Genomic DNA, 27,164 nt, shown 5'->3' with positions numbered 1-27,164 from the left:
CTTTGGGTATTCTCTCTCACTATTTGCACTTGTTTCTAAGGAATATATATTTGGGGATTAAAGACAGACGTAAGAACATGGGGGACTGGAAGAAGACTTGCCCCTCCAACCAATTGCTCACTGCTTCTTTGGGTGCCAGACTCATTTCTCAGGAAAAGGCAACCAGCTATTGGAACAATACCCAATTCATTTTGATGAAGAAGTGAATCTATGCAGAACTTGTAAGAGAAACTTGAGAATTTAAGACTTTGTTTTTTTGAGGTAGGGTCTCTAGCTCAGGCTGACCTGGAATTCACTATATAGTCTCAGGGCAGCCTCAAACTCACAGCGATGCTCCTACCTCGGCCTCTGCTGCGATTAAAGGCGGGCACCACCTTGCCTGGCTGAGACTATTTTAATCTTTATGCATATGTTTATTGTGGCATAGTGTTTTAAAGGGAACCTGGGGAGGCAAATTTTTATCATTTCTGATGACAGCAGAAGCCCTGGTGCCTGAGACTTCAAAGACAACAAGAACTGACACTAGGAAATATTTTTTGAGTTTTCCTGTGATGCTATTCTTTGCTTTGATATCTTAAGTAGGGGTCAGTATGCAATGAGATTGGTTAAATGGATTCTGGAGACTTCTCACCATTATTACCACTGCTACGTTACCCTGCCCTGGAATCTGACAGGGCCCCTTGGAGATATCTCTGGACCCACTGGTTGAATGTGCTGGTGTGCCTGTTAGTAGGACCTTGGAGGGGCGAGGTTAGAGACCATCCTGCTTAGGAAAGCTGGGCTGGTTCAGTACGGAATGTCTAACCTGAGCTTCAGTTAGCGGAAGGTTGACATGGTGGGTGGTGGGTGATTCGGTAGCTATCAGTAGCGGGAGTGGTAGGCTCCTAACCCTCCTTCTTCTATGAGGCCAAAACATGTTTTATAGCAAATTTTCACTGATGCATGGTTGCCTCTCTACTCAGTTGTATATTGCAAAGAAAAGATGAAAACCTTATTAACTTTCAAAATTTGACTTTGGGCAGAATTTTTTTTTTTTTTTAAATCCAAGAGCTATTTTCAAAATGTACCCTTCCCCCCCCCCACCATCCCATAAAAAGCAGAAAGAGCCTAATCAATCCTAAAAACTTACCATCCCAAATGCTTGCTAAATGAAAGGAAGGAAAAGAAATTTCTTTCTTTCGAATTTTTACGTTTGTTTTTAGAAGGCTATATGTAATGAGCATTATTTTAAGCAGTTTTCAGACAACTTTGAATTAGTGTTTTTAGCTAAAAAGTAAAATGATCAAGCATATTCTTCCCACCATGCCTTTCTACTTTTCCCCCTACTTAAAATGTATGACTTTCTGCACAATGCTAGACACACAAAGGACACTTCAGGTTACTCAGCACATGATCTGTTTGGAGATACATAGTATGGATACCTATGATGTAGAAAGAGATGGCAACAGAGATGCAATGTTGGCAAAAATGCTTCTAAGAGAAACATTCTTGCAACTAACATTCCAAACCTTCACATTGAAACTTATTATTGCACTCTGCTGGTTGAAACGGAAACTTCATAGAAATAAGATGGCAAACATTTACATATGCTGTGGCTTCTCAGGCTGGTGTCAAGAACATTTAACCACTGTCCGGACATTCTGGTTTATTTGGATAGATTCAAGCTCAATCCGACGTACTGATTAAATATTATAATTAAATCTGAAATATAAGTGACAATTTCAAAATAGATTCAACCTTTTATAAGTGGCAGTATTCAGTGACCAGGCTGGGGAATTTAAATGGAGGGGTGGGTAATTATTGAAGTATTCCACAAAATAACCTAATTATATAGAACATGTGTTGAAAGCACAATTTATTGGGTTGTCAAAGCCAAAAAATGTCCTATTCTTAGCTTTTTTACATATAAAACTAGAGAATATAAGTGTCAATCTATCTACTTTATGCATAACAACTCTCAAGACAAAGGGTAACATGTGATAAGACCCTATGTCACACATTTCTGGTGCCAAATTATCTCACTTTAAAATATAATCTTATCAATGAGATAATTTGTAATCATGTCATGATTTTAACTATGAGTTAATTCTGTGAGCATTATAGCAATGGAAAATATTTCAAGATTTCAAGATTTCAAAAATCTCAAGTTGAAATGAGTACAATAAGTTAGAGAAAGGTGAACAATGTATTCCATTATGACTCTTACAAAACCTTTCCACCATATCACTTTTCTCACTAATAGCTATGTAAACTTTTTTTAAAAATAATTTCCAGGTGAAATATTTTATCATTTAGTAGGGTTCTTCTTTGCAGTTGGAAGGAATGGAATGTAGTCAAGCATCTGATCTTTACCACAGAGGGTAGTTCCCTAGTGACCTAGAATTACACTTTTAGAAAAGGTCATGTTTGGTCACATTTGATTCTTTTATCTTCGCTTTCAGAAAAGCATCACTTCAGCACTCTCTTGTAAGAGCAGTCTTTTCCCCACTGCTGAGTTGCAGGTGGGATGGGGGGATTACTGTATGAAAGGGGAGTGGTCGCTAGAAGAAGTACAAAGTCTGACCACAGGGAAAGAAACGGCTAAATTTTAAAGTAATGCTCTTTCCTTAAAAAAAAAAAAAAAATGAATAAAAACAAATAATGACCTATCTTGGGCCATTTACTGAATGGCCCCTTAGGGGATTAAATCCAAGAACCTTTGACGAAACAGAAAATTTGAAGGTCCTCAGAGTGCATCTTTTTGGATGGCTTGGCAGACTGAGGAATTGCACAGAAAGTGGCATATTTACTTCTTGTGAGTTGGAAAATGGAAGTGCTCTCTCTCTTGGAATCCCTCCTCTCAGTGACATATATATGGACATATGTGTGTGTGTGTGTATGTGGATGGATGTATACATATGTATACATGGATGTATACACACAGCCATATACCTATCTATATATCTCTATATATGGATATCCACATCCATATATATACATATCTATATCTATATCTATATCTATATCTATATCTATATCTATATCTATATCTATATCTATATCTATATATATGGATGTGTTGTGTATATATATATACATATGTATATATATATATATGTATGTATATATATATATGTATGTATATATATATATATATATATATGTATGGGTGTGTGTGTGTGTGTATGAGAGAGAGTGAAAGATAATGTATATTTATAGGTATGTACAGAGCATTCTCTGTTTTGGGAGATGCTTGGCCATAGCCCGGTTAACCTACAAAGAATGCCAAATCTAGCACTTTCCACTGTTTACCCTTGCCATCGCTGTCCTGGGAGGTAGAATGATCTCAGCACTGCCCCAGCTTTGACATGTGTTGGAGGCTTTGGGAGCAATGACCGTGTAGCCGTGCATGATGTCAGAACAGACCAGCAGAAGTGCAGTGCAGTATAAAGCTCTGTAAGGAGATACGAACACGAGCTTAGGAATCCACTTACAATAACGCGCGTCCCCATGTTCCCACCTGCGTCTACCTAGTTTTACCAACAACCTGAACGCCTTGGCCAAGTGAATCCGTTAGGACAAAAGCTGGATGCCCCTTGTAAGTCATGATGAGATTCGGTATTGTACACTGTCTACCAGGAAGTGGCCAAGTGTTCTTGAAACCATGGAAGTACACACAGAGCTTGCTCCAGATGTGGCTGCTCAACATTAGGGAAGAGAAAAACGAACCCAATCAAAAATAGACTCCACATCTCCAGCCCAGAAAATTGGAGAGACATCTTAACAGACTGGAGGGTTTGCTTGCGGGACACGGGGTCTGTCAGCATTCTATCACGGATGGCAGGTCATGAGACCCTCCAACACTCAGTTGCTGGAGGAGGGAGAAATGTTTTCTTTCGTGGTGTAGTGCTGATAAATTACCCCAGCTCCGGTAAATAAACCCCAACTGGTGTTCATGCAAGCTACCCTAATGTAACTTAGTAAATCAAAAAAAAAAAAAAAGACAAAAAAAGAGACAGAAATGGAAAGAGACTAGGCACCTAGTTGAGAAGAAGGGGTTCAGTGGGTGAGGGTGACAAGAGAATGTAATAAGTAGTGAATGACCAACACACACACACACACACACACACACACAATATGAAATTAACAAAAAATAAATTTAATAAAATAAAAGAAGTCCTCTCCCCACAAAAGAAAAAAGTCTTAATGAAGGGCTTTGTCATCTCAGAAACATTTTCTATTATTTTCCTCAAAGCTCTCAGATGTATACAGAGCAAACCAGTCAATCTCGTTTTATTTTGATAGGTTGAGATTGGGGTCTAGGAAGTGTGGAAAAGGCAAAGGGGACTGTGGGGACGGGGACGGGGTGGGGGGGCTTCAGTAGTGGGGAGACCACAGGGAGGGGGTGCGGCAGCTGATGAGTCACTTGTCACTCTCTGCCGGCTTGTTTCAATAACAGTGTGTCTGTAATTTCATCTGATAGCTGAAAAGCATCAGCCACAATAATTGAGCACATTTATGTTGGGAACCAGAGAAACAAAGCTCTGTAAAATCTCCATCGTGGTGGAAGGATTGCATCCAAACATGAACAAGTTAACATTTGCGTAGGGTCACTTGAGAATACTGGGCCTCGGCATTTTGCTGAATACTGGTAAAGGAGCCAAGGTCACTTTGGCCACTGGATTATTCATTTTGCTCTTTAGTCAATAAGTCAATATTAGTTGCCAATTTTGTGTGAAATCAAACATTGGTATCCAGGAGACATATCAATTGTTTGACTCAAGAAAAATATTTAAATTGTCCCCTATTTCCTTTATACTTAATAGTGTGCCGCACATGACCGCACGATAAAATAATGGAGCGTTTGATGGAAAATTTTAGAAGACCAGATGAATAAAGGATCGTTTACATGTAGCCAGTGCATGGACCCTACCTAGTGTAAAAAGAGACCACAGTTGTTCCCCACAGATGCTTATCCCGTTTCTGGTGTCACATTTTCCTATGCCCTTTTGATTGTGTGAGATAGGAGGTCAGTAACTTATGTAAGTCAGACAGAAATGATCAACTCCGGGCCGAAGTTCTACTGGGAATCAAAAGGGAATACCACATGTGATTGTGATGCCAATGAGCCCTTTACTTAAACGTCCCTTCAGAAGGAACTACACGTCTAATCAGTCTTGTTGGCATGGTAAGCTGAAATGTTGCCTGCCATGTACTGTTTGTGAATTCATGTTGCTGGATGCAAAAATGATGAAGAGAGGGCTGTACTGACAGGCAAAAAAAATATATAAATAAATAAATAGTGAAATGGAGGTACACCCAACATTTATCACCGCATCACAGGACAGAACAGTGCTCTTGCTCTGTGTAATCCTGGGATGTTGCAGAGACTGTGGCCTGACCAAAGGGCTGTCATCTGTAAGAACTTAAGTCTTCTGTTGTCTGCTTCATTTCTTTTGGATGAGAATAGCAATTGCACAATAATGCCTTTTTGGTCTTTATTTCTTCAAAACATGAAAAGGAAAAATGAAGGAGGTGACAAGGCAGAGGGAGGAAACATTCCATAGCACAGATTTTGCCGTATCACTAGTGATTAGATCTGAAACAATGAGCAACTTTATTTTCTTGTTTTCTGTGTCAATCATGTATACCATCGACAAGGAACATCACACTGAGTAGTGTAATTGCCCCTAATGCTGTGCACAATACACACAAAAATAAAAGGATCAAATGGATTAAAGGAAATAATTTTACACATAATTAACAACTCTGAAAAAAAAATCACCCAGCATCATACTTTCCCTATAGCATAAAACTGAAAAGGCAAACCAATGAAAAGGCTTTGAAATGGAAATTAACCCAAAGCATGAATTTCATGAAGTTCTCTCTGAAGAGTCACTCGGCATTATTGACATTCCAAATATGGCTAAAGATCCCCGGACTATATTCATTTGCTATTTCTAGGCTAACTTTCCCTTTTAGAAAATATATATCTAAAATTTAACATCTAAAACCAAACAAAACCAGATTGAGTTAAAGGTGTTCCCCAGAAGTCACCAGTGTTGGTGGCCCATGACAGATAGCAGTGAGTTGTGAGAAAGTACCATTGCCACAAAGATGAGGACAGGTTAACTAACTGGGCCTTCTCGGTGACATGGATGAACGTCGTGTTTGTTGTCCTTCCTGGTCCAAAGTGGGGAAAGGTACACATCTGGAGGTTAGGCAAGGATAGAGGGTACTCCTTCAAAGGTAAGCTTTATATTTTCCTGAAGAAAAACCTTGGCTATGTTTGACAACTGTATTTTTACAGTTTAATGCAATTTTGTTAAAAAGAAAGTCCTGATTATGTGTTCCGTCCCTTGCAATACAGAAGCCTCTCAGTAGGGTTAACTCTCTCTCTCATGGGATACCAATCACATTCACTATGTACCCCCTGCGGGGCAGGAATCTGGGCTATCTTGGTCTTTGTTCAGCCCCCGAACAGAGGCCACACTATGTGGCCTGTTGACTGGGCAACCAGCATTTAGTTATTCACTCAATCACTAAATATTTACTACATGATGAATGGTTATGACTACTGAATAGGAAGAGATAACATGTCTCAACCGTGTTTATTTCCTAAGTGTCTTCGAATCAATGCAGCTGGCTAGGAATGCCTGTAGCAGAAACAGAGACCTCTCTTGAGAGGTGGGCAAAGTTGTTCCCTTTTCCCTGATCAGAGAAATCACTATTTTGGAATGTTGGGTTTATCCTTGCTCTGTGTTGTTGTAAAAAGAAAGACCCGCTCCTTTGCTCCCCAGTGCAGTCAGTCCTCTTGAGAGGCACCAATCTTACTGGATCACCTCTTCTGAGTCAGACATAGAGGAGAGGCACTTTTCAAAGGCCCATTGGTCTCCCTGGCCTCATTACCACTGCAGAAGTGTTGCTAGATTCAGAGGGGTCTGGACAAGAAGTTGAAAGAAACAGGGCTCAAAACAGACTTCTACATTAAAAATATATATATATAAAATAAACCAAGCCAGCATCCGTCACCTGTGCCAGACAGAGCAGATGTGCAATAAATACTTTTGGGGGGGGAAGGGGTGGTGAAGAGATGGTGGCTCTAAAAGTCCAGGCACATCTATGGTACCCGCTTCTCTCCAGTGCCTTTCTCTTTGGCCTTCCTGAATGCATGGGGGTTATTAGCGGCCTCGGGTGTGTCCTACATAGCTAATAGTCCATGAAGATGTCTGCAGTCTGCCTGCCAGCCTCTTGCTAACTTTAATCTCTCCTCTCACAGTTATTGCTTCGTAGATAGGAGCGTGCAGATTCATGAACAATAAGCCATTTTCTTTCATCCCTAATAGTATTCAGATTGAGTAACAACACAGAAGGAACAACTCAGGTGAAAAGAAAACATACTGATGTCTTCAATGTCCAATCAACATCACTGAATGGGAGAACAGTATTTGCTAGGCTCTACTATATACAGATACGCTTTGTTTAATTTTTTTTTTTTTCATCCATGCACTGTGTAACGGGTATCACAACAACATTCCCAAACAGGCACGTGAAGAAGGAGCAAATGTTCAGTCCTGACTGGAACAGGGTTGTGCAAGCCATGGATGCCTTGGAAACTAAGACTGACAGACAAAATCCCAGGCGACGGCAACGTGGGACCTGGGCACAGGTTGATGAAAATGGAACAAGGTTGATGGTGGGCTTTTGAATAGGGTTAGTTGTCCTGTTGGCATGGAGACGGGTGGGGCAGGAGGAAGGAGGTTGGGATGGAATGCCTGGAGAGTTAGCTGGGCTGGAAAGACCAAGGGCCTTGCTGTGCTACCCAGTCTTGAGCTACAGAGATAAGGAATGAAGGGTTCTACGGGGTTCCTGGGAATCTAGGCACATTATCCGTGTACCTGTTGGACAACGATGCCAGGCACCATAGCCTCAGCTATCAGACTGTGTCTAGAACTATCGCTTCTCTTGGCTCCATTCCAGCTTCTTTGTTTCGTCTTGGAGGTGCCTCCACCTTTGCTCCCATTCCAGGGAGAAACAAAATTTGGTAATACAGTGAAGACATACTTCTTTCTTCTTCCATGCCCCAATCCTTATTCCAAAGGGACATTTAAAGCATCCGGAGGAAGTGAGAAGGATCTGAACGGATTTCAACATTTACCCCCAACCCAGCCCCTTCGCCTTTGGACAGATTGATCACGGCCTCCGATAAGGAGAAGCACGACCCTCCCCCTCCCAACAGAACAAAGCCAAATAAAACAAAAATAAGAGCCAACTCAGCAGTCAGCTGCCCAGCCCCACTGAAAACAAAACAAAATACAAGAAAACGAAAGCAAAACCCTAACCCTTGATGAAGTTGGAGAGAGTTACAACCCTTCTAAGAAGGACGGAGTGGCTGCAAGACAGCCCTCTGCCTCCATGACTTGTGCAACATGATGATGGCCTGGGAATGGGAGGTGACGGTTTCTGAACTCCGGCCCTAGTACAGAGTATGCTCTTGAAGCTGGATTCCATCAGCAGGTAAGTGAACGTGACAGATGTCCGTTTCCCCTGTCCGTTATACATAATTTTATGTATATATATATAGATATACATATAGGTATACATGTATATCTATATATATATATATATATTTATATATAAATTTACTATATCTGATTGTTCCTTTAGAAGCCTTTTATGTGGCAGTAAGCCTCCAGGGAGGAGAAGAAAATGTACAAGAGCCACAGGAGCACAAAGAGGCAGGATGTAAGGATCTTGGCAGTCCGGGGCCCACCAAGCTCACCTCCAATTTCTGGCCTCCGCCGATACAGCAGCACCCCCACATTGATGAAAGCAAAAATAGTGAAGAGAGTGACAGAGAAAGCCAGTGTTCCGGGGGACACTCTGAACTGTTCCCCGTTGGCTGCGTGGTAGATGGCGGCAATGGACCAGGCCACACCGATCCCCAGGAAGACGTTCACCGCGTTGCTACCAGTGACATTGCCTATGGATGCGTCCGCATACTGGTCCTGCGTGGCTGCAACTTTGCTGGCAAATGTGTCTGCAGAGAAAGGAGAGAGAGAGAGAGAAATAGAAACACCACTCATTTAACCTTTTTCAGATACCCATGGAGTGCTAGAAACTTCCATGGTATAGTCAAGGAGTGTCCAAACCCTCAGTGACCTAGAGCAGACTTCTGTGTGGCTTTGGTTCAGTCTTGTCAAAAGGACCGGATGCAGACATCCGGAGTCCATGGTTTAGTGCTCGCTGTGGTACCGATGGGAAAGTGATGTTAGTTGAGCTCTTTGTGGATAGAAACCACAATGCTTTGTGTACTGAGCTAGCATGGCAGAATTTTTTCAGTGAGAATTCATAGCCCAGCTACATCATAATCCAGTGGGGTCTTTCAAAAGTTGTGAATAGGGGGCTGGGGAGATGGCTTCGCAGTTAAGCGCTTGCCTGTGAAGCCTAAGGACCCCGGTTCAAGGCTCGATTCCCCAGGTCCCACGTTAGCCAGATGCACAAGAGGGTGCATGTGTCTGGAGTTCATTTGCGGTGGCTGGAGGCCCTAATATACCCATTCTCTCTCTCTCTGTCTCTCTCTGTCTCTCTCTCTCTCTTTCTGTCACTCTCAAATCAATCAATAAATAAAAATAAACAAAATGTTTTTAAAAAGTGTGAATAGGGCTGGAGAGGAGGCAGAGCAGTTAAGGCTCTTGCCTGCGAAGCCTGAGGACCCACATTTGACTCTCCAGATCCCACGTCAGCCAGCCACACAAAGGTGAGGCAAGCACAAGGTGGCACATGCCCACTTAGTGGTAAAAGGTCTGGAGTTCCATTGTAATGGCTGAAGCTCTGGCATACCAATTCTCTCTCTCTCTCTCTCTAAAAATTTTAAAAGTGTGAATATGACAGGGCTCTTTCCAGCTCTGCCAGGTCATCATTCCTGAGGCCTAGCATCTATTTTAACAACTTCCCAAAAGATAGTAGGTCACTACAGGTTGAAAATGACAGCCAGCAGAATTGCAGAAAGATGCTGTATCAGCAATATTGGCTTGTGGGTGAGGCATTAAGTGGGGCAGGGGGGAGATCTCCAAAGTTAAGAGCAAGTCAGTACTTGAACTGAAAAGACTCAGCCTATAATTACGGCTCCCATTCACCAAACGCCTTGTCAGTAGGAAAGCAGGACCTATAGGATGGTATTGATTGTGATAAAGATTCTGTGAGGTGGGCTGGAGAGATGGCTTAGCAGTTAAGCACTTGCCTGTGAAGCCTGAGGACCCCAGTTCGAGGCTCGATTCCTCAGGACCCACGTTAGCCAGATGCACAAGGGGGCGCACACATCTGGAATTCGTTTGCAGTGCCTGGAGGCCCTGGTGCGCCCATTCTCTCTATCTGTTGCTCTCAAATAAATAAATAATAAACAAAAGAAAACTAAAGATTCTATGAGGTGATAGGTCATGGGTACAGTCTCACAAAGCTAAGAGGAAACCGAGGTAGAACTTGAGCTCTGGTTCGTTGTACCAGTTTACCTTGCGCTCTCTCCCAGGTCAGTGAGCATCCCCAAAGGTCTTTGTTCACAAGGAACCTGACTGCCTCTTGCAATCTCTCTTTTTTTTTTTTTTTTTTTTTTTTTTTTTTAATTGTGAATAGAGGAAAAGCTGTGGCTCCCTAAGGTGTCTGCTTACAGGGAGCGAGGCTATGGCAGCAATAATTTACAACTTCCTTTTTTAAAGATTTCTTTTTATTTATTTGTTAGAGACACAGAGAGAGGTAGGAGAGAGAAAGAGAATGGGTGTGTGCCAGGGCCTCTAGCCACTGCGAATGAACTCTAGACGCGTGCACCACGTGCATCTGACTTACATGGCACCTGGAGAATCAAACCTGGGTCCTTAGGCTTCGCAGGCATACGCCTTAACTGCTAAGCCATCTTTCCAGCCCAATAACTTATACTTTTTATACTTAGAACACAGAAGTTTGAAATCCCAACTTCAGGACAGACTGCGATTTTGGGCCTCAATTCCTATTCTGCGGAATGGGGACAGTAATACCTGCTTGGCATTGGTTGCTATGGTTAAGTTGAAATGTTACATGTAAGCATATTTTATATGCTTCTTGGTAAGCAAAGTGTTGTGTTGTTTTGCAAAGGCCATGTAAATAGAGTGTTTTGGATTAGTTTAAAAGTTGGGATGGGTTGTGAAATAAACCCCATTTAAGAGTCATGAAGACATTGATTTTATGATGCCTAGCTACTGGCACCAAAGACATTTCAGTTATCTTTGTGAGCTACTGTGCACAGGGGTGTACAATAGATGTTAATAACGGGTCAAAATGAACGCACATTGCAAAGTTAGTAGTGACATGTAGGACTGCATGCCTCTATTGGCTGATGTACAGGCTCCTCTGGATCTCTTGGGGGGCTCTGGCATTCTCTGGAAAGGCAGGCAGTCGTGGGGTGTTTGGATCATTTTCTTCCTCTGCTCCAGTTCCATTGCCACCGTCCTTCCCCAAAACACACAGCACGCGTATTTATGCCAGCCTGCAGACGCAGACCGCTTTATGATCGGAAGAGGGTTATGGAGGCTGACCAGAACCTGAGGTATCAGTCTTTCCGAAAGGGAGCTGGTCGGCCCTAAGCACCTGTCTCATTAATTCTGATCACCGCCTGTGAAGGCAGGAAGGATTTATTTCTCTTCTAGAATTAAAGAATTGAAAGCAAAGAGTGCCTATTCTGTGCCAAGCACTGTGATACAAGGTTATAGGTATGTTCGCCCGCAGCCCTTTCCCAGGCTTGTGGACTAGACGTGATTATGCTCCTGTCATTTTTGGAATCGGTGACCTCGTTACATTATGCCTCTTGGACAGGGTCTTGAGCAGCAGAATGACAATTTTCATACCACTAGGATTCCAGGGTCCACGCCACATTGCCCCTTCCAGGAAGGCTTCCTTCTGCTTGGGCCATTTCAGGATGCCCTTGTGTTTTCCACTCAGAAACGGACTTGGGGAGGTTGAGGCAGCTCGCTAGTGGACCCTTCTAGATTTGGGCTGCCTTTTGCATCCGTCTCACACCGCAGCTCAGCCAAGTTCCTCGTGAAGACCAGGGAGTAAACGCAAAGCCAGACGACCGACCGTTATGCTTATTAGGAGCTGCTGCCACAGCCGTCTCGAGAAGGAAGACAATGAAGTCGTTGTGCTTCATTTTATTCCTTCTTCTTTTCCTTCAGGGGGAGGTGGCATAGAAATAAAGAAACCAGAGTCCCAGGCAGGAGAAAGCTATGGCTTGGCTGATCTGCTGCCCAGGACCACCTGAGCAGTTGATCTGAGCCGAAGTGGCTGCTGCTGGCTAGTGGTGACAGATGTCCACGTGAGGCGAGGCAATAGGACAAGGGGACATTCCCTCCTCATGTTGCAGGGATAGGTGACAAGCCTGTTCCCTCCCCTGGCATATGTGGTACAAGGCAGGCACACTGTACTTGTTTTTAAAAAAATTTATGTATTTATTTGAGAGAAAGAGACAGAGAAATGGGGGGGGGGAGAGAAAGAGAGAGGGGGGGGGAGCAAGCAAGCATGGGTAGGTGCACGCCATGGCTTCCGGCCGCTGCAAACCAGCTCCAGATACGTGCGCCCCCTAGTGCATCTGGCTTATGTGGGTCCTGGGGAATTGAACCTGGGTCTTTTGGCTTTACAGGCAAATGCCTTAACCACAAAAGCATCTCTCCAGCCCCAAACTGTACTTCTTACATGTCCTATTTCCATGCTCTGGATACAACCTCTGCCCCTTTACCCTGCCCACCTAAGCCAGGCACACCGGGAGGACCTATCTACTCTGCAGAAGTTCTCTCTCTCGGGCAGTTTTTCAATAGCTCATTTCTATGAGCAGTACAGGAACATTCGGAGTTTTAAATGCCTTTCTCTTGAGTCCCTAACAGTTGGGAATCAAAATAACTAGCTTGTCACATATACATAAAACATGTTCTGGGCCTCTTGGAGTCCGATAGATTTTATTTGCCTGGGTTATTATACACCAGACCTTTTGTCTGTGGTTTTTCTTTCTTTCTTTCTTTCTTTTTTGCCAGTTGAAAAGCTATGTAAAATTGTAGAAACACATACAAATCCAAACCATTAACCTTAATGCCAGCAGCAGTAACTGTGGTTTCCAAATGAAGTGTCGTGGACTCTCCCCAAATTGCCTTGTACAGCTGCTCGGTGTTGAGGGCAGCCCGCCGTGTACCATATGGCAGGTGCCGCCCGGCCCTGTTCTCGACGCTCAGCCCGAAGCCTGCCTGCGGTTGAGCGAGACAAATGGGGCTTCCCCAAGGTCAAATCCAACCAGTAACTACTGCCTTGCATACTTGCAGATGGGAAATAATCATACTGGGAGGTTGGCTCATTAAATATGAAGATGTAGGACTCAGAGTTCCAATGACTGGCATTAAATTAAGACATGTTAACAATTGAATACGCAGGCTGTCTTACATGTAGACCCCCAAGCAGGGTTTCTAACAGCTATTATTGCTTTGCACTCCCATCTTGAATTAATTTTAGCTTGGTTATAAAGCCTCCGATTTTGGCCCTGTGTTCTTGATAGCTGCAAATGGAAATCTGTAAGAGGGAAGGTTGGTCAAAGAGGCAGCATGGCTGGAATTAAGCTTCATGTCACAATGACAGACCATGATGGTTCTCTGAAGACTTGTTTCAAGTTCACTTTATATACTTTTGGCCAGCTCATGTGGTCAACCTGCAAGAACAACATCTTCTATCTCCTTTCCTTTAGGAATTAAGATTTGGTTTGGATTTCTCTAACATTATTTTTCCTACTAATGAACTAAGCCTTAAGGACATCTTTCTGCATAAAAGCTCCTTCTTACAGTGCCTCTGTACTGGCAGTGGTAGCTTCATGGAGTCAGAGGGGAAGGTGCCTTCTGAGGGAGACACCTGCCTCTTCCAACTCTCTGCATGTTCTTGGACAAGTTACTTTCTTCAGCTCCTTCTCTCTAAAGTGAATTCATGAGTTTAGGTCGCTAAGACTGTCTTTAATGTGTTATTGCTCAGGTGGTCCAAAGAATACACCGATGTCAGAAAGTTGTACATATGGCTTCAGTCTTGCTTTATTTCTTTAAGAATTTGTACACGTCTACTCTTTTCCATTTGGATGATGCATTTGTGCATTTGGACAGTCTAGGAAGAAAACTTTCAAGGCCAGAAGAGGTTGCCATTGATCCAATTGTGTCAGCATTTATGAAATTGAACCGCACACTGTGGCCCTTTGCCTTTAACTGTTAAGTAAGACATGTTGGCCGAATTATTAACTTGGACTGTCGGGCACAGTCATCCTCCTTCCCAAGGGAAGCCAGAGTGTAAACGGGGCACAGACCTGGGCGTAAAAGGCTGGGTGTGGGCTGGGAAGATGGCTCAGCAGATAAAGCACTTCCTGCGAGTTGGGGGGACAGAGTTCAGGACCTCCATACCCACATAAATGCCAGTGGGCATGGCAGCCCACCTGTCATTTCAGTGCTCAGGGGGTGGACTCAAGGAATTCCTAGGGCAAGCCGTCTCGCTAGACTAGTTTATTCCATGAGCCCTGGCTTCAGGTAAAATACTGCCTCAGGAAATGAGCTGGAGAGCGATGGGGAAGTCAGCTGATGTCAAACTCTGGCTTCCACATGCTCGAACACGCACATTCGCCCACAGGTATGCGCACAAACAACAAGAAACAACAAAGGTTCTATTTAGAGTCACTCCTGTCTGTACACTACTGGCATCAGAAATACGTGGAAAGCTTGGTTTACTAATATATATATTTGGTCTCCACGCTAGACCCATTTATTCAGACTCTTGTGTGTGGGGGGGGGACTGAAAAACATACCAATCAACAAGTGCCTTGTTTACGCGTCAGGACATGGGAACGCGGGAATTATTTCAAGTGTTCACAGGCTGGGGCTCTCCTAGGAGGATCTGACGCTGGGCTTCAGAGAAGAAGCTTGTCCAAAGCCAGGAGCTAGCTGCTCCCCTGGGAAGTACTGATTTCCCAGATGAGGTGGTCATTTTGCTCATAAATCCACTTGGGTGGGATTGGTGGAGGTCGTGGGGAGGCCTAAGTGGAAATCCTCTCATTCAGAGTTAGGGTGTGTAGTTTACAAAAACAGACAAACAAAAACCCCTCATTTCAGTGTAATTACATTGAAAGGCCAGGGAGAGAGGAACATGCCTAAATTAACTGAATTCTTCTAGCGCCTTCTTTCAGGAGATAAGGTGGGGAAGCTTATTGACTTCACTGGGTTTGAAGGAATAAGCTACCGTGAATGAATAACATCTAGAAATAGGCCCAGGCACTTAACGAGGGCTCAGTTTTACTAGGTATTTCTAAAGTATAACAGAACCAGAAAGTCCGTATGTGTATACTAACTGCTGCTTTTAAACTTCCTGAAAGCACTTGTTAATCTTAAGATCTTATGCCTTTAAGTGTGATAGTGCACAAGCTATTCTTAAAATCAAGCAGATTCTTATTTTATTTTGAAAATTCCATAAAATCTAAGTCATGCAAAGGTGCCAGAGACCCTTGAGTTAAAGGTCTAATCTTGCGGCGCTAAGGATGGAGTTGCTGTTTGAGCAATGCCTTTGCTCCTTCGTTTCTTCCTCCTTTCTATGTTGACTTCTGTCTGACTCTTAGAATTCAAACCGAAGCATTTACCAATGTGCCAATTCCAGTGTCACTGGGTGGTTTTTCTCTTAAGTGGTGAAATTTATTTACCCAAGAAAATTGCAAACCTCTCTCTCCCTATACAAACTTTCTCTCTCTCACACACACACATTATCACCAGTAGTTCATGTGAAAGACCCCCCCGATGGGGAACAGAAATCAGAGAATTAGTGATATTTGGCTAATTAATGATGAGTTAGGAAAGGGGTTGTAAAAACTGGAAAAGGGGAAAAAAACAAAAACACTTAAAATTTCCGCACATAATAGTTGTCACTGAAGAGACTGGAATAGCAATGGAGACAGAGACATGGTGGACTTCTAGATGAGAAGGAAAGGGTTCAGTAGAATGCTCAGGAGGACCCGTGCTGGAAGGATCAAAGCTGTGGTTGCTTGTCTCCTTTTGGAAAGGCCAACTTGCTGGCCCCACCCTTGCTTTTAATTGATCTGGGACTGCGGCGCCCCAGCAGTGAGGCTTTTTGACGCTTTCTCAACCATTAACCATTCCCATCCTTGGCTTCCTCCTCCCTCACTGTAAGGAAACATTGGCACCTCCACTAGATTAAACTGTTAAGGGTGTTTGTTGTCTGGGAAGGCTCTGGCATGGAGATCAGCAAAAAGGAACCACATTTGTCATCAAATGGCAAATTAGTTTTCATTTTGATATGTTAATTTGATTGAGTACATTCCATAAAGGTACTCTTGGGCTCAGATTTTATTTTTCTTTTATGCAACTGAAATTCTGCTCTATTTTAAATTTTAAAAAAGTCAAGTTCTAATTAAAAGAAAAGAGAATGGGAGTTAATTTTGCAGGAGACACAAAGCAGAGAAGGAACCTAAATTATTTGATCTCCTTTCCAAACTTTAATCTGATACATGTTCTCAAAAGGAAATGTTAACCTGCTACATTTTAACACACTTGCAACAGGATCATTTTTTTTTTTTCTTCAGTTGCCTGTACAGGTTGAATGCAAATGTCCAAAAGAGGATTTAAGGTTGCTTCTACTTCGAACCCTTTGGGTCATGACATTTGCTAAGATTTGCTAGAAATCTCTGGTTCTAACTTTGCCAAACACCTGAGCCTTTTAAAGGATACCAGTTGACTTTTTCTTAAGATAGGAATTGTGATTCATTTATTTCTTTTATTTATTATTTATGTTGGTCATTCTACCATTATTCTGGTTCTGAGAAAGAGACAAGCAACCTGACATTCTCGAGACTAAAATGTGGGTGCGAGGTAGACCAGAATACGCATGCTTGGAATCTCGGTACCCTTGTTTGGGTCTCCTGCTCGCTTGGGTCACTTGTAGTGACCCGTGTTCCGAGGTGTGCCTGGTCATGGCAGAGGCCTGCGGTTGGCTGATTTGAGACAGGTGCTGTGGTGATGGGCTCACATCTGGGGGATGACTAGGTCCTCCCTCACTGGTTCTGCCCACCGTGGAGGCATTTTGTAAAGTGAGGCTTGGGGAGATGGGCAGTCCCCAAGCCCAGGTCTGTATGGCTTACTGGGTTGGCCAGCACTGTGGTCATTGTGGGACGCTGCTCTGCGTGCTCCCGTTTGGGAAGCCAGGAGCCCAGGCTAGGGAGTAAGTTCTGGTCCAGTTCTCATTAGCCCACACTCACTGTGCTACTTGAAGCTGCTGCTGCTGCTGCTTTAGAATAGGGAACACATAAGCACCTGTTGATGTGGCTAAGATTAGATGCAAAAAAAAAAATTACATATATATATATAATCTACCATTATGTTTCAGGAGTCTTTTTTATTTATTATTTATTTATTTAGTTTTTAGGTTTTTCAAGGTAGGGTTTCACTCTAGTCCAGGCTGACTTGTAATTCACTCTGTATTCTCAGGGTGGCCTCGAACTCACGATGATCCTCCCACCTCTGCCTCCCGAAAGCTGGGATTAAAGGCGTGCGCCACCATGACTGGCATGTTTCAGAATTCCTTATTCCACTACTAACAAGGATAATGGTGATGGTGCTATAATCTTTTACTCAGCTTCCTTAAAGTCTTCAGGGTTATCAAGGCTTATGTAGACATATGGGACGATGTAGCTGGCTGTGGTGTCCAACAATAATGGTGATGATAAAAAATAACAGGCAGGGCTGGAGAGATGGCTTAGCGGTTAAGTGCTTGCCTGTGAAGCCTAAGGACCCCGGTTCGAGGCTCGGTTCCCCAGGTCCCACGTTAGCCAGATGCACAAGGGGGTGCACGCGTCTGGAGTTCGTTTGCAGAGGCTGGAAGCCCTGGCGCGCCCATTCTCTCTCTCTCCCTCTATCTGTCTTTCTCTCTGTGTCTCTCGCTCTCAAATAAATAAATAATTAATTAAAAAAAAAGATTTTAAAATATTAAAAAAAAAAATAACAGGCAGCATTTCTGAGGCTTTCTAGACTAAGCCCTAAACACAGATTCTCATTTAAAGCACAAAGGAGGGGCTGGAGGCCTGGCTCAGTGGTTAAGGCCCTTGCCTGCAAAGCATAAGGACCCAGGTTCGCCTCCCCAGAACCCACATAAGCCAGATGCATAAGGTGGCACATGTGTCTGGAGTTTTTTTTTTTCCCCAGTGGCTGGAAGTCCTGGCACATCCATTCTCTTTCACACACACACACACACACACACACACACACACACACATAAATAAATAAAAATCAAAGCATTTTAAATTTTGACATAAAGCTAAACTCAGAAAAGTGTCTGTGACACACTAAGTGAGAAGTTAGGTCATATAAACATATGTAAGGTCAGTTCATTAAACAACATGGGTCAAAATGTGATGTATGTCTGCATGCATATTTTTATTCAATTTATTTAAGCATTACTGAATTAAAAAAAACTTTTTTGAAATATAGATACAAGATTGCAAACGGGTGGTAAGATTGCATGGATTTTCATTGCTTATTAGTCTTTCCTATTTCACTCACAAAGAACATGGTCTATTTGTGTTATAAAAGGCCCAGTGATAAATTACATCTTAAAAATCCCTGCATAGACTCAGAAGTAATGTGGTCTCTCTGGGAAGAAATGGGGGTTTGGGGTCGGCTTTTCGCTCATCTTTTTGCCAGAAGGAGTAGTCATAATTACCCCTTGTAGATGAAACTGGTCATGATACAACATTCAGAATATGTATGTTAGGGTTAGGAGCACATTAGAGAGGAGACAAAGAGGAGGTGGCCCGGCCATGCACAGGTGACAAAGGATGTCACTTTGCCCACATGAAAGTTTGCTCAAGTCCAGCTGTGAGGAAAAGTTGCCCTGATGTCCTTGCTTCCTTCCAACCACTGTGGCTTCACTTCTTAATTTTATATTTTGTGTTACAGCACCGTTCTATTTTATTTACCAATGGCATGTTTTATTGATTTCAATCTACAAAATTGCCTTGCATAGTCACTTAACCTGACAAATGCCTTTTACAGGCCCGTTAAGAGGCTTGTACCCTTGAGACCTCTGAGAAGGGCACATTTTCCAGCATCTGTGCTTGGGCTCTTAATACACGTGTAATGTATGTGATACCAACACCACACACAATTAAGGCTCTACCAGTGCCACCCGTGGAACAGGCAGTGTGGCTGAGCTGTCCTAACTCAGTCTCTGTGCATAACTTCTCCTAGGAACCTATAAAATATATGCTGGCAAACACCACTTCATTTTACAGTGGTAACAATTTCACAGCATTTCCATGGGCATTACGCTAGATGCCGTTCTAAACAGTTATGAGACAGAAAGGACGGCTACCGCAACCCTGTGATTTTTTTTTTTTTTTTTTTTTTCCAGGAAGGAAACAGGAGTTTATTATGGGCCAGATGGGATGTGAGTACAGGAGACAGGATCAAATCCCACCTTTCATTATTTCTGGTGTCTAGGTCTTAATGCTACAAGGCTGTTACCCCACGTTCTGCAGGAAGAGCCCTCTAAATTTCCTAACTCCCAGGGCTACTGCGGGCATTGAAGAGAGAAATTATATCCATGTACCTTCTAGTCAATGAAGCCATGCAGAAGCCTTGGAGGAGAGGAGCCTTGCTGGAGGAGGCATTTCACAGGGCTGGGGGCGGGAGGGCGGGTCTTGAGGTTTGTAAGTCCAGTCTCACTGGGGGGGGGTGGGGGAAGGGTCAGGAGCTCACTCTGGCTTCTTCTACCTTGGCTGGCTGTCTGTACCATGCTTTTCCCACCACAGTGAAAACTTCCCCTGAAAACTAGAAGACAAAATACGCCATCGCTCCTTTCTAGAAGCTGTTTCTGGTTGGATGTTTTGGCCTAGATCACCCCCGCTTCCCCCATCCACGTAAAGATTATTCCATGTCATTAGAAACCTGTTTTCTTTTCAATAATGCCTGTCTTCCTTGCTGTCTGATCGGGACATTCGCCATCGTTTTGTTAGTGTCCAGTCTTGTGAAATGGAGCATGCACTGCATGAGATGACTGTCTGTCACTCTACTGACCCCACGTGACAAATAATCCCCTAGCACTGCCTGGGCACTTGTGAAATATTTACAGAATCGACGAGTGAGAGGGGATACGGAATGGTCGGCAGACTATGCCTTGCCTGCACACTGCATCCTCTCTGTAGTATCTCTGAAAAATGGCATACGTCTCTTTGAATGGTGGTGTGACTGGTGCAGAGGGATGACAAGCTGAAGTTTTTGACCCACACAAGCACGTTAGTTTGGAGACCGAGTTGGCTTGCTGGTTAGTTGTGGGCATGTAAACAAGCTCACGGTGTCTCATGCTGCATGGTTCTTGCCGTTAAAGGTTATTCTTTGCCATATTGCTCCTCTCCCTAAATGCAGGCCTTGCAGAAGTGCAGGCTTCAGGATAGGCAGCTGCTTCTTCGGTAAGGGCTTCTTGACTTTCCCAGCTTCCTGGGAGACAAACGCCCTCATCCCCGCTGCACTTTAATAACTGAACTAGCTTAGGGACTTGGGCTTGCCATGTTTCAGCCATCTGAGGCCTTTACCATATGTGGACTCTTTCAGAAAAAGGCATTTTCATGTCCATTTTGCACATTTTGGGTCATCTGTTATTTTATAAGTTTAGCTCAGGAATGACAAGTTATAATTAATCCTCTGTTGAGCCTGTTTGCAAAACCCCATTAGATATCATTTAAGTTTGGATCCACAGCAAGTCTCTTTTTTTTGTTGCCTCAACCCATAATTTTTTATCATGATAACCTAATCATAGCTTGTAATTTATAAGGGAGCATGCCAAAAAGCCCCTTGGACTCCAGAGGAGGGGAAAAAGAAAACAGGCCATAACATCATTTCCTCATTATAAATAATGAACTGACATAAGCTATCCTCTCCTTGTACCTAAAATATAGAATTTACATGTTTGGAGCTAAATGAAGCTTAGCAAAAATGGGCACTGATAGATTTCACATCTTGGGTCATATGCTGGTAAAGGTGGTGGCATCAGGCAAATCATTTTAAGTCCTCTTTCTTTGTTTCTTTCTTTCTCTCCCTCTCTCTTTTTAAAGCAGGAAGCAGAGAATAAACAAGTAATATATAGCTGGAGTTTTGTTCCTGAGAAAAGGCACAATGTGAAGTCTGTGTGCTGAGGAGCCATGATGGCATTCCAGCTGGCACTGTGCAGAAATGCCAAGCACCGTGAATCCATATCTATACTATGCACCATCCCAACGAGTTACTAAAATTCTATTATTGTCACATGTAAGATTTGCCATCTACATTGAGTTAGCGTTGTACTTGCCCTCTTTTCTAAAAATACCAATGAGTTTCAATTCATTTTGTTGCTCATGTGGTGCCCATGACATAGTAACGGAGTTATGTCTCCTCAGAGCCTAATTTTTTCTTAGGTATTTGGCAGCAATGTGACATTTTTTGTGTGCAGGGAGCTGTGCCATCGCCTTTGATCAACAGGCCTTAGTTTCTGCACTTTCTCCCCTTGTGGCTGTGATGGATTTACATTGATCAGGGGCCAACAGCTAGCATCTAAAGTGTGACACCCTGGGGCCATGGATGAGAGTAAGCGGAAATGACGCCTGGCCTCCTTACCACTGTGTTATGGTCAGCTAGCTGAATTTAGTCAAAGAGACTCAAGACACCTAGCATTTAGGCATCATTAACATTGGAGCTCTGCCCTCAGCTTCCCCAGTGTTAATTCTAAGCGATGTTGTGTGATTTTTGCTCCCAGTCATCCTTAATATATGAGCAAAGACCATTGCAAGGGAGAAGGTATTGAGGTTCATTTAAAGGGATGTGCAACTCCTTTAATGTACACAAAGCAGTGAAGATGAAAAATATCAGAGGCAGGGGTTGCAAATATATGTAAAGGTTTCTCATGAAAAAGAAAATAACTTAAACATCCTAAAGAATTCATGTAAACGGCAATCAGTGGTATTATGTGAATAAGTACAATTACAATCAGAGAAGCAATGGCATTTTATATTAAAACTGGGCCTTGAGATGTATTGAGAAAAGCCTGACATATAGTCAGAAAATAGGTTGGAGGTTGCTTGAGGCTAGAGGATGAAAATTGGGATTACTTGTCAATAGTCACAAGGGAGCTTACTGGGGTGATGAAATATTCTAAAATAAGATTAGGGTAGTGACAGTATAACTCAGTGAATTTATAAAAAACAATCACCACTGTATGACATATTTGAAATGAGTGGATTTTACCTGAGGAGGTAATTCTTCAATAAAGCTGTTGAAACGCAGGATAAGGGCTAGAGAGAGGGCTCATGGGTTAAGGCGCAGACTTGTCTGCAAAACCAAGGATCCAGGTTGAGTTCCCCAGGACCCTCATAGAGCCAGATGTGCAAAGTGGCGCATGCATCTGAAGTTCTTTTGCAGTGGGTAGGGGCCCTGCCACACCCCTACTTCTCATTCTCTTTCTATTCTCTCTCTGCTTGCAAATAAATAAGATATTTAAAAAATTTTTATTTATTTTTTTGAGAGTGACAGAGAGAGAAAGAGGCAGATAGAGAAAGAGAGAATGGGCACGCCAGGGCTTCCAGCCTCTGCAAATGAACTCCAGACGCGTGCGCCCCCTTGTGCATCTGGCTAACGTGGATCCTGGAGAATCAAGCCTTGAACTGGGGTCCTTAGGCTTCACAGGCAAGCGCTTAACCACTAAGTCATCTCTCCAGCCCAATAAAATATGTCTTTTAAACAAAGTAGAATGAGTCTGCATTTAGAACAGAAAATTGAGAGTTTGTGTTTTCAAACATCCCCTGAGCATCGGCAATGCAGGTAGGGAGCCGTTTGCTCAGGAGACTCCTGTGCTCTCTGTGCAGTGACCAGCGCCACATGCTTCTGCTAGACTTCACGCTGACTTTGTTTGAAACAGATCCGAACGGTGAAGAGAAGGGGAAATGCACATCTCTTCTCATCACCCATGCAGACCATCAACACTTCAAACACAAACACACACACACACACACACACACACACACACACACACGAGTGAACACATACGTGTAGCACTACAGCTCTGCCAGGATCCGTGATCTGCCTGACCTAGGGTACACAAGGACCCTCAAGCGAAAGAAGTGAAGTAGTTTTAGCTCCTTTCTCTTGTCCTATCGCTCTGGCAGAGGCTGAGTGAGGTTGGCTGGTGTTGGACTGGGGCGCTAATCCAGACAACTCTGCCAAGGCTTCAGAGGGGGCAGGACATGAGCTAAGTAGTCCTGCTCCCTGGACTACCTCTATGTTTTTAGAAAAACATTTTATTTTTATTTATTTGAGAGAGAGAGAGATACAGAAATAGGCAGAGAGAGCGAGAGAGAGATACAGAAATAGGCAGAGAGAGCGAGAGAGAGATACAGAAATAGGCAGAGAGAGCGAGAGAGAGATACAGAAATAGGCAGAGAGAGCGAGAGAGAGATACAGAAATAGGCAGAGAGAGCGAGAGAGAGATACAGAAATAGGCAGAGAGAGAGAGAGAGAGAGATACAGAAATAGGCAGAGAGAGAGAGAGAGAGAGAGAGAGAGAGAGAGAGAGAGAATGGGAACACCAGGGCCTCCAGCCACTGCAAATGAACTCCAGACGCATGTGCCCCCTTGTGCATCTGGCTTACGTGGGTCCTGGGGAATTGAACCTAGGTCTTTTGGCATTGCAGGCAAGCACCTTAACCACTAAGTCATCTCTCCAGCCCCCCTGGACGACACCATTGATATCATCCTGGTTACACTGCAGCCTTGTGCTCAGGGCCAGACACTGCTCTGTGAACAATATAAATTAAGATTGGAACTAAACGAAAAACACTTAAAAGTATCTGCTACAAACTTCTTTTTCATGAGAGAGAGAGTTGGGGGAGGGGAGGAGAGGGATATGAATTGGTGCTCCAGGGCCTCCACTGCAATTGAAACTCCAGATGTTTGTGCTACCTAGTGGGCACGTGTGATTTTGTGCCCTTGTGTCGCCCTGTGTGTTTGGCTTTTCTGGAACCTGGAAAATCGAACATGCATCCTTAGGCTTCACAGGCAATCACCTTAACCATTCATTAAGCCATCTCTCCAGCCCTTATTATTTTCTGAGGGTAGAGTCTTACTGGAGCCCAGGGTGATCTGGAACTCATGACGATTCTCCTATGTCTGCCTCCCAGATGCTGGGATTAAAGGTTCTTTTAAGCAGAAGGAATAAAAAGATGCAAATGGGCCCCAGGCATGGTGGCATATGCCTTTAATCCCAGCACTTGGGAGGCAAAGGTAGGAAGATTGCTGTGAGTTCGTGGCCAGCCCAAGACTACATAGTGAATTCCAAGTCAGCCTGGGCTAGAGCGAGACGCTACCTCGAAAAACAAAAACAACAACAAAAAGATGCAAATGGTTTTGAGATGGATATCTCTCATGTTCTTAGAAATGATTTGGGCTGTCTCCACAAAGCCTCTCCCATAGTGCTTTTCCTCTGGTGTTGGTCATTACAGCAAACCTCATGTCATCTGATGTTCAGCCCTCCTTGGTTTCACTCTGCCCTTGTGAGTTTTTGCTCCTGTAGACTACTGTGAGTTTTCAGTCATGTCACCTGTTTGAAGGAAACTATGCTGACAAGTATAGGACATTTGGGGTCCAGGTGGCACCTTGATGCAGCGGGGTTAAGATAAGGTCTAGTGGAAAGCCACTGGTGTGACCAAAGTTGCCCTGGGCTGCTCCTGTAGCCCACACCACCACCCCAGGGTGGCCTTCCTCCTCTCTCCCCACCCCACCTCCAACCTGCAGACCTGACAGCCAATTTCCTGCCATTCTGACCTTTCTTGATGGAAGAACTGCTGCCTATTAGAGTCACTAACAACAAAATACACACCTGCCCTTTAGGATCCTTTTGGGGGAACTGACACCGTAGCCATTGGGGAGTCATGGCTCGGCTCAGGGTGAAGAAATTCTGCTTTGACTTCCGTTTGGGCTGAGGTGACATGCCAATCCTCTAATTAAAAATGTATACACACTGTATACATTTTTATATTTTGTATAGTGGCCAGAGCTGTTCTGAAGCCCTGCAGCTGTCTGGGTTGAAATGTTCAGAGGCAAAAACTCATGGAGAAGCAATTATAGGAAATAGAAATGCACTGGGGATGTCTGCCTCACCGGAATCTCTAGCGTAAGATAACAATAAAGAGATGCTGAGAATTTGCATAGCTAGTTTAAATTTTTTTTTAAGATTTATTTTTTATTTATTTATGAGAGAGAAAGAGAGAATATGGACCTGCCAGGGCCTCTAGCCTCTGCAAACGAACTCCAGATATGGGACCTGGAACATTGAACCTGCGTCCTTAGGCTTCTGAGGCACGTGCCTTAACCGCTAAGCCATCTCTCCATTCCCCACATAGCTATTTTTTAAAATGGGTATATTTGGCCTAAATACCCCAGGAGGACTAAACCTATTCCTCAGTACATGGTAGTAGAAGGGAAAAGAGATGCAACAATTTTTGTTTCCGTATCTAGTATATGTTCGGTCTGGTGCAGGGTATGTTACAGATGGCCTGTTAGGTAATTCTCGCAACAACTCTGTGAGAGAGACTTTCATGGTCTATGATTCAGGCTAACTGAGCAAGGCTTAGGTGAGTTACACAGTATGCCTCTGGGGTGTGTCGTAAAATGGAGGAGAGAGGTCTACCTGGCTCTAAATCTCATGCTGTTTTCTCTCCCCGTAGTGCACACTCCTGACCGCTGCCTTAAGAGAAGGCTGGGCGAGTTCTCTGAGAGCGAGCCTGTGACCCATCAACTTCTCTGCCAGCCTAGTACTGACAGCATCGGATCTATGCGGCGTGGGAGGCAGAGAGAAGGAAATAATTAAGTCAATGCTATTCCCTGCTAGTCTTCCAGGGGAATCAGATGACTGCTAATTCAGAATGGCTGGGGAGAGTTTCCTGCAGAGAACTTGTCTGTTTGGGCCAGGGTGTTGCTGGGTTGCCTTGTGACCTCCCCCACCCCATCCTGTGGCTAAGCAAGGGGCAATGTCAGTGTGTTTACTGCTGAAGCCATATGAGCAGAACTTTCCAGTGACTCCCCTCCCAGCCTTCGCTTCTGCATAGAGACTAGGCAGTGCACCGTCCCGAGAATCTGTGCCCGAGTGTGTGTGTGTGTGTGTGTGTGTGTGTGTGTGTGATAGCAGAGCATCCTGCAGATGGGCTGTGCCCCACCCATCAGCACGCAGGTGGTTCGTTACGTAACCCAGGCCGCCTTGTCTAGCCTCCAGATGACTAAACCCCCCAATAGTCACCTGTCTGGCCAGCCTGGCTCCGTGCTAGTGAGGACTGTCTTGGCAGTCCGTGGACTTCAAGCCACATCACAGATGGGCATCTTGAAGTGTGTCCAATAGTCTTACTGTTCACATGTTTTTACATGTTAAATGATGGGCTTAGGAGCCATCAGAGCAGGTCTTCATTAATTTTCAAAGAGGTTTGAAGCATGAGGTAGACCAGTTGCTTTTGATGCTAAAGGGAATTATAGTGCCCGGGTACAAGGGCTTGAATATATGTAACTCCAGTGAGGCAAGCTTTAAAAGTGGAAAATGCCAAATTTGAGACAGAGAGAAATGAATAATTACTCCAAAACTTAAGGCATAAGGGAAAGTATGCACGTGAGACTTTAAAAATACGACCAAAGTGGACTGCTACAGTGCCTAAGAACCAGATTATTAAAATAAATAAATAAATAAATAAAAGAAATGGGTCTGGAGAGGTGGCTTAGTGGTTAAGGCACTTGCCTGTGAAGCCTAAGGACCCCGGTTCAACTCCCCAGAACCTATACACGCCAGACACACAAGGTAACCTATGTGCATAAGGCCATGCACAAGCGCACGGTGGACCATGCATCTGGGGAGTGATTGCAATGGCTACGGGCCCTGCTATGCCACTTCTCTCTCTGTGTGACTCTCATGAAAACTAAAAAAAGAAAGGAAGGAGACTATGGACTCCACAAATTACCATCCTTATAAACCTGGATGGAATGTAGTGTGGACAAATAATTTCTCCCTTTAAGGTCCTCGTGAAACATGAGAATCCAATACATGGATGGTCTCCTATGAGCTAGAGAGCAGAGCTATTACCA

The 27,164-nt window shown here is 43.7% G+C and overlaps 1 protein-coding gene across 21 annotated transcripts in view; it reads right to left on the bottom strand.

The window, feature by feature from the left end:
* Positions 1-5,463: 5,463 nt before the first annotated feature.
* Positions 5,464-27,164, bottom strand: part of Slc8a1 (solute carrier family 8 member A1) — a 383,059-nt gene continuing 361,358 nt past the window's right edge. For 19 of the 21 annotated variants that reach the window (XM_045137164.1, XM_045137165.1, XM_045137163.1 and 16 more), the window contains one exon: positions 5,464-9,019. In XM_045137164.1, coding sequence (XP_044993099.1) covers positions 8,643-9,019 — 377 coding nt within the window. In that variant the 3' untranslated portion in view covers positions 5,464-8,642. The remainder of the gene's footprint in view (positions 9,020-27,164) is intronic. The other 2 variants (XM_045137166.1, XM_004660113.2) reach the window with 2 other exon arrangements.

This window comes from Jaculus jaculus, chromosome 18, assembly GCF_020740685.1.
Source record: "Jaculus jaculus isolate mJacJac1 chromosome 18, mJacJac1.mat.Y.cur, whole genome shotgun sequence".
NCBI lineage: Eukaryota > Metazoa > Chordata > Mammalia > Rodentia > Dipodidae > Jaculus > Jaculus jaculus.
This window is presented reverse-complemented; position numbering and strand designations above follow the sequence as displayed.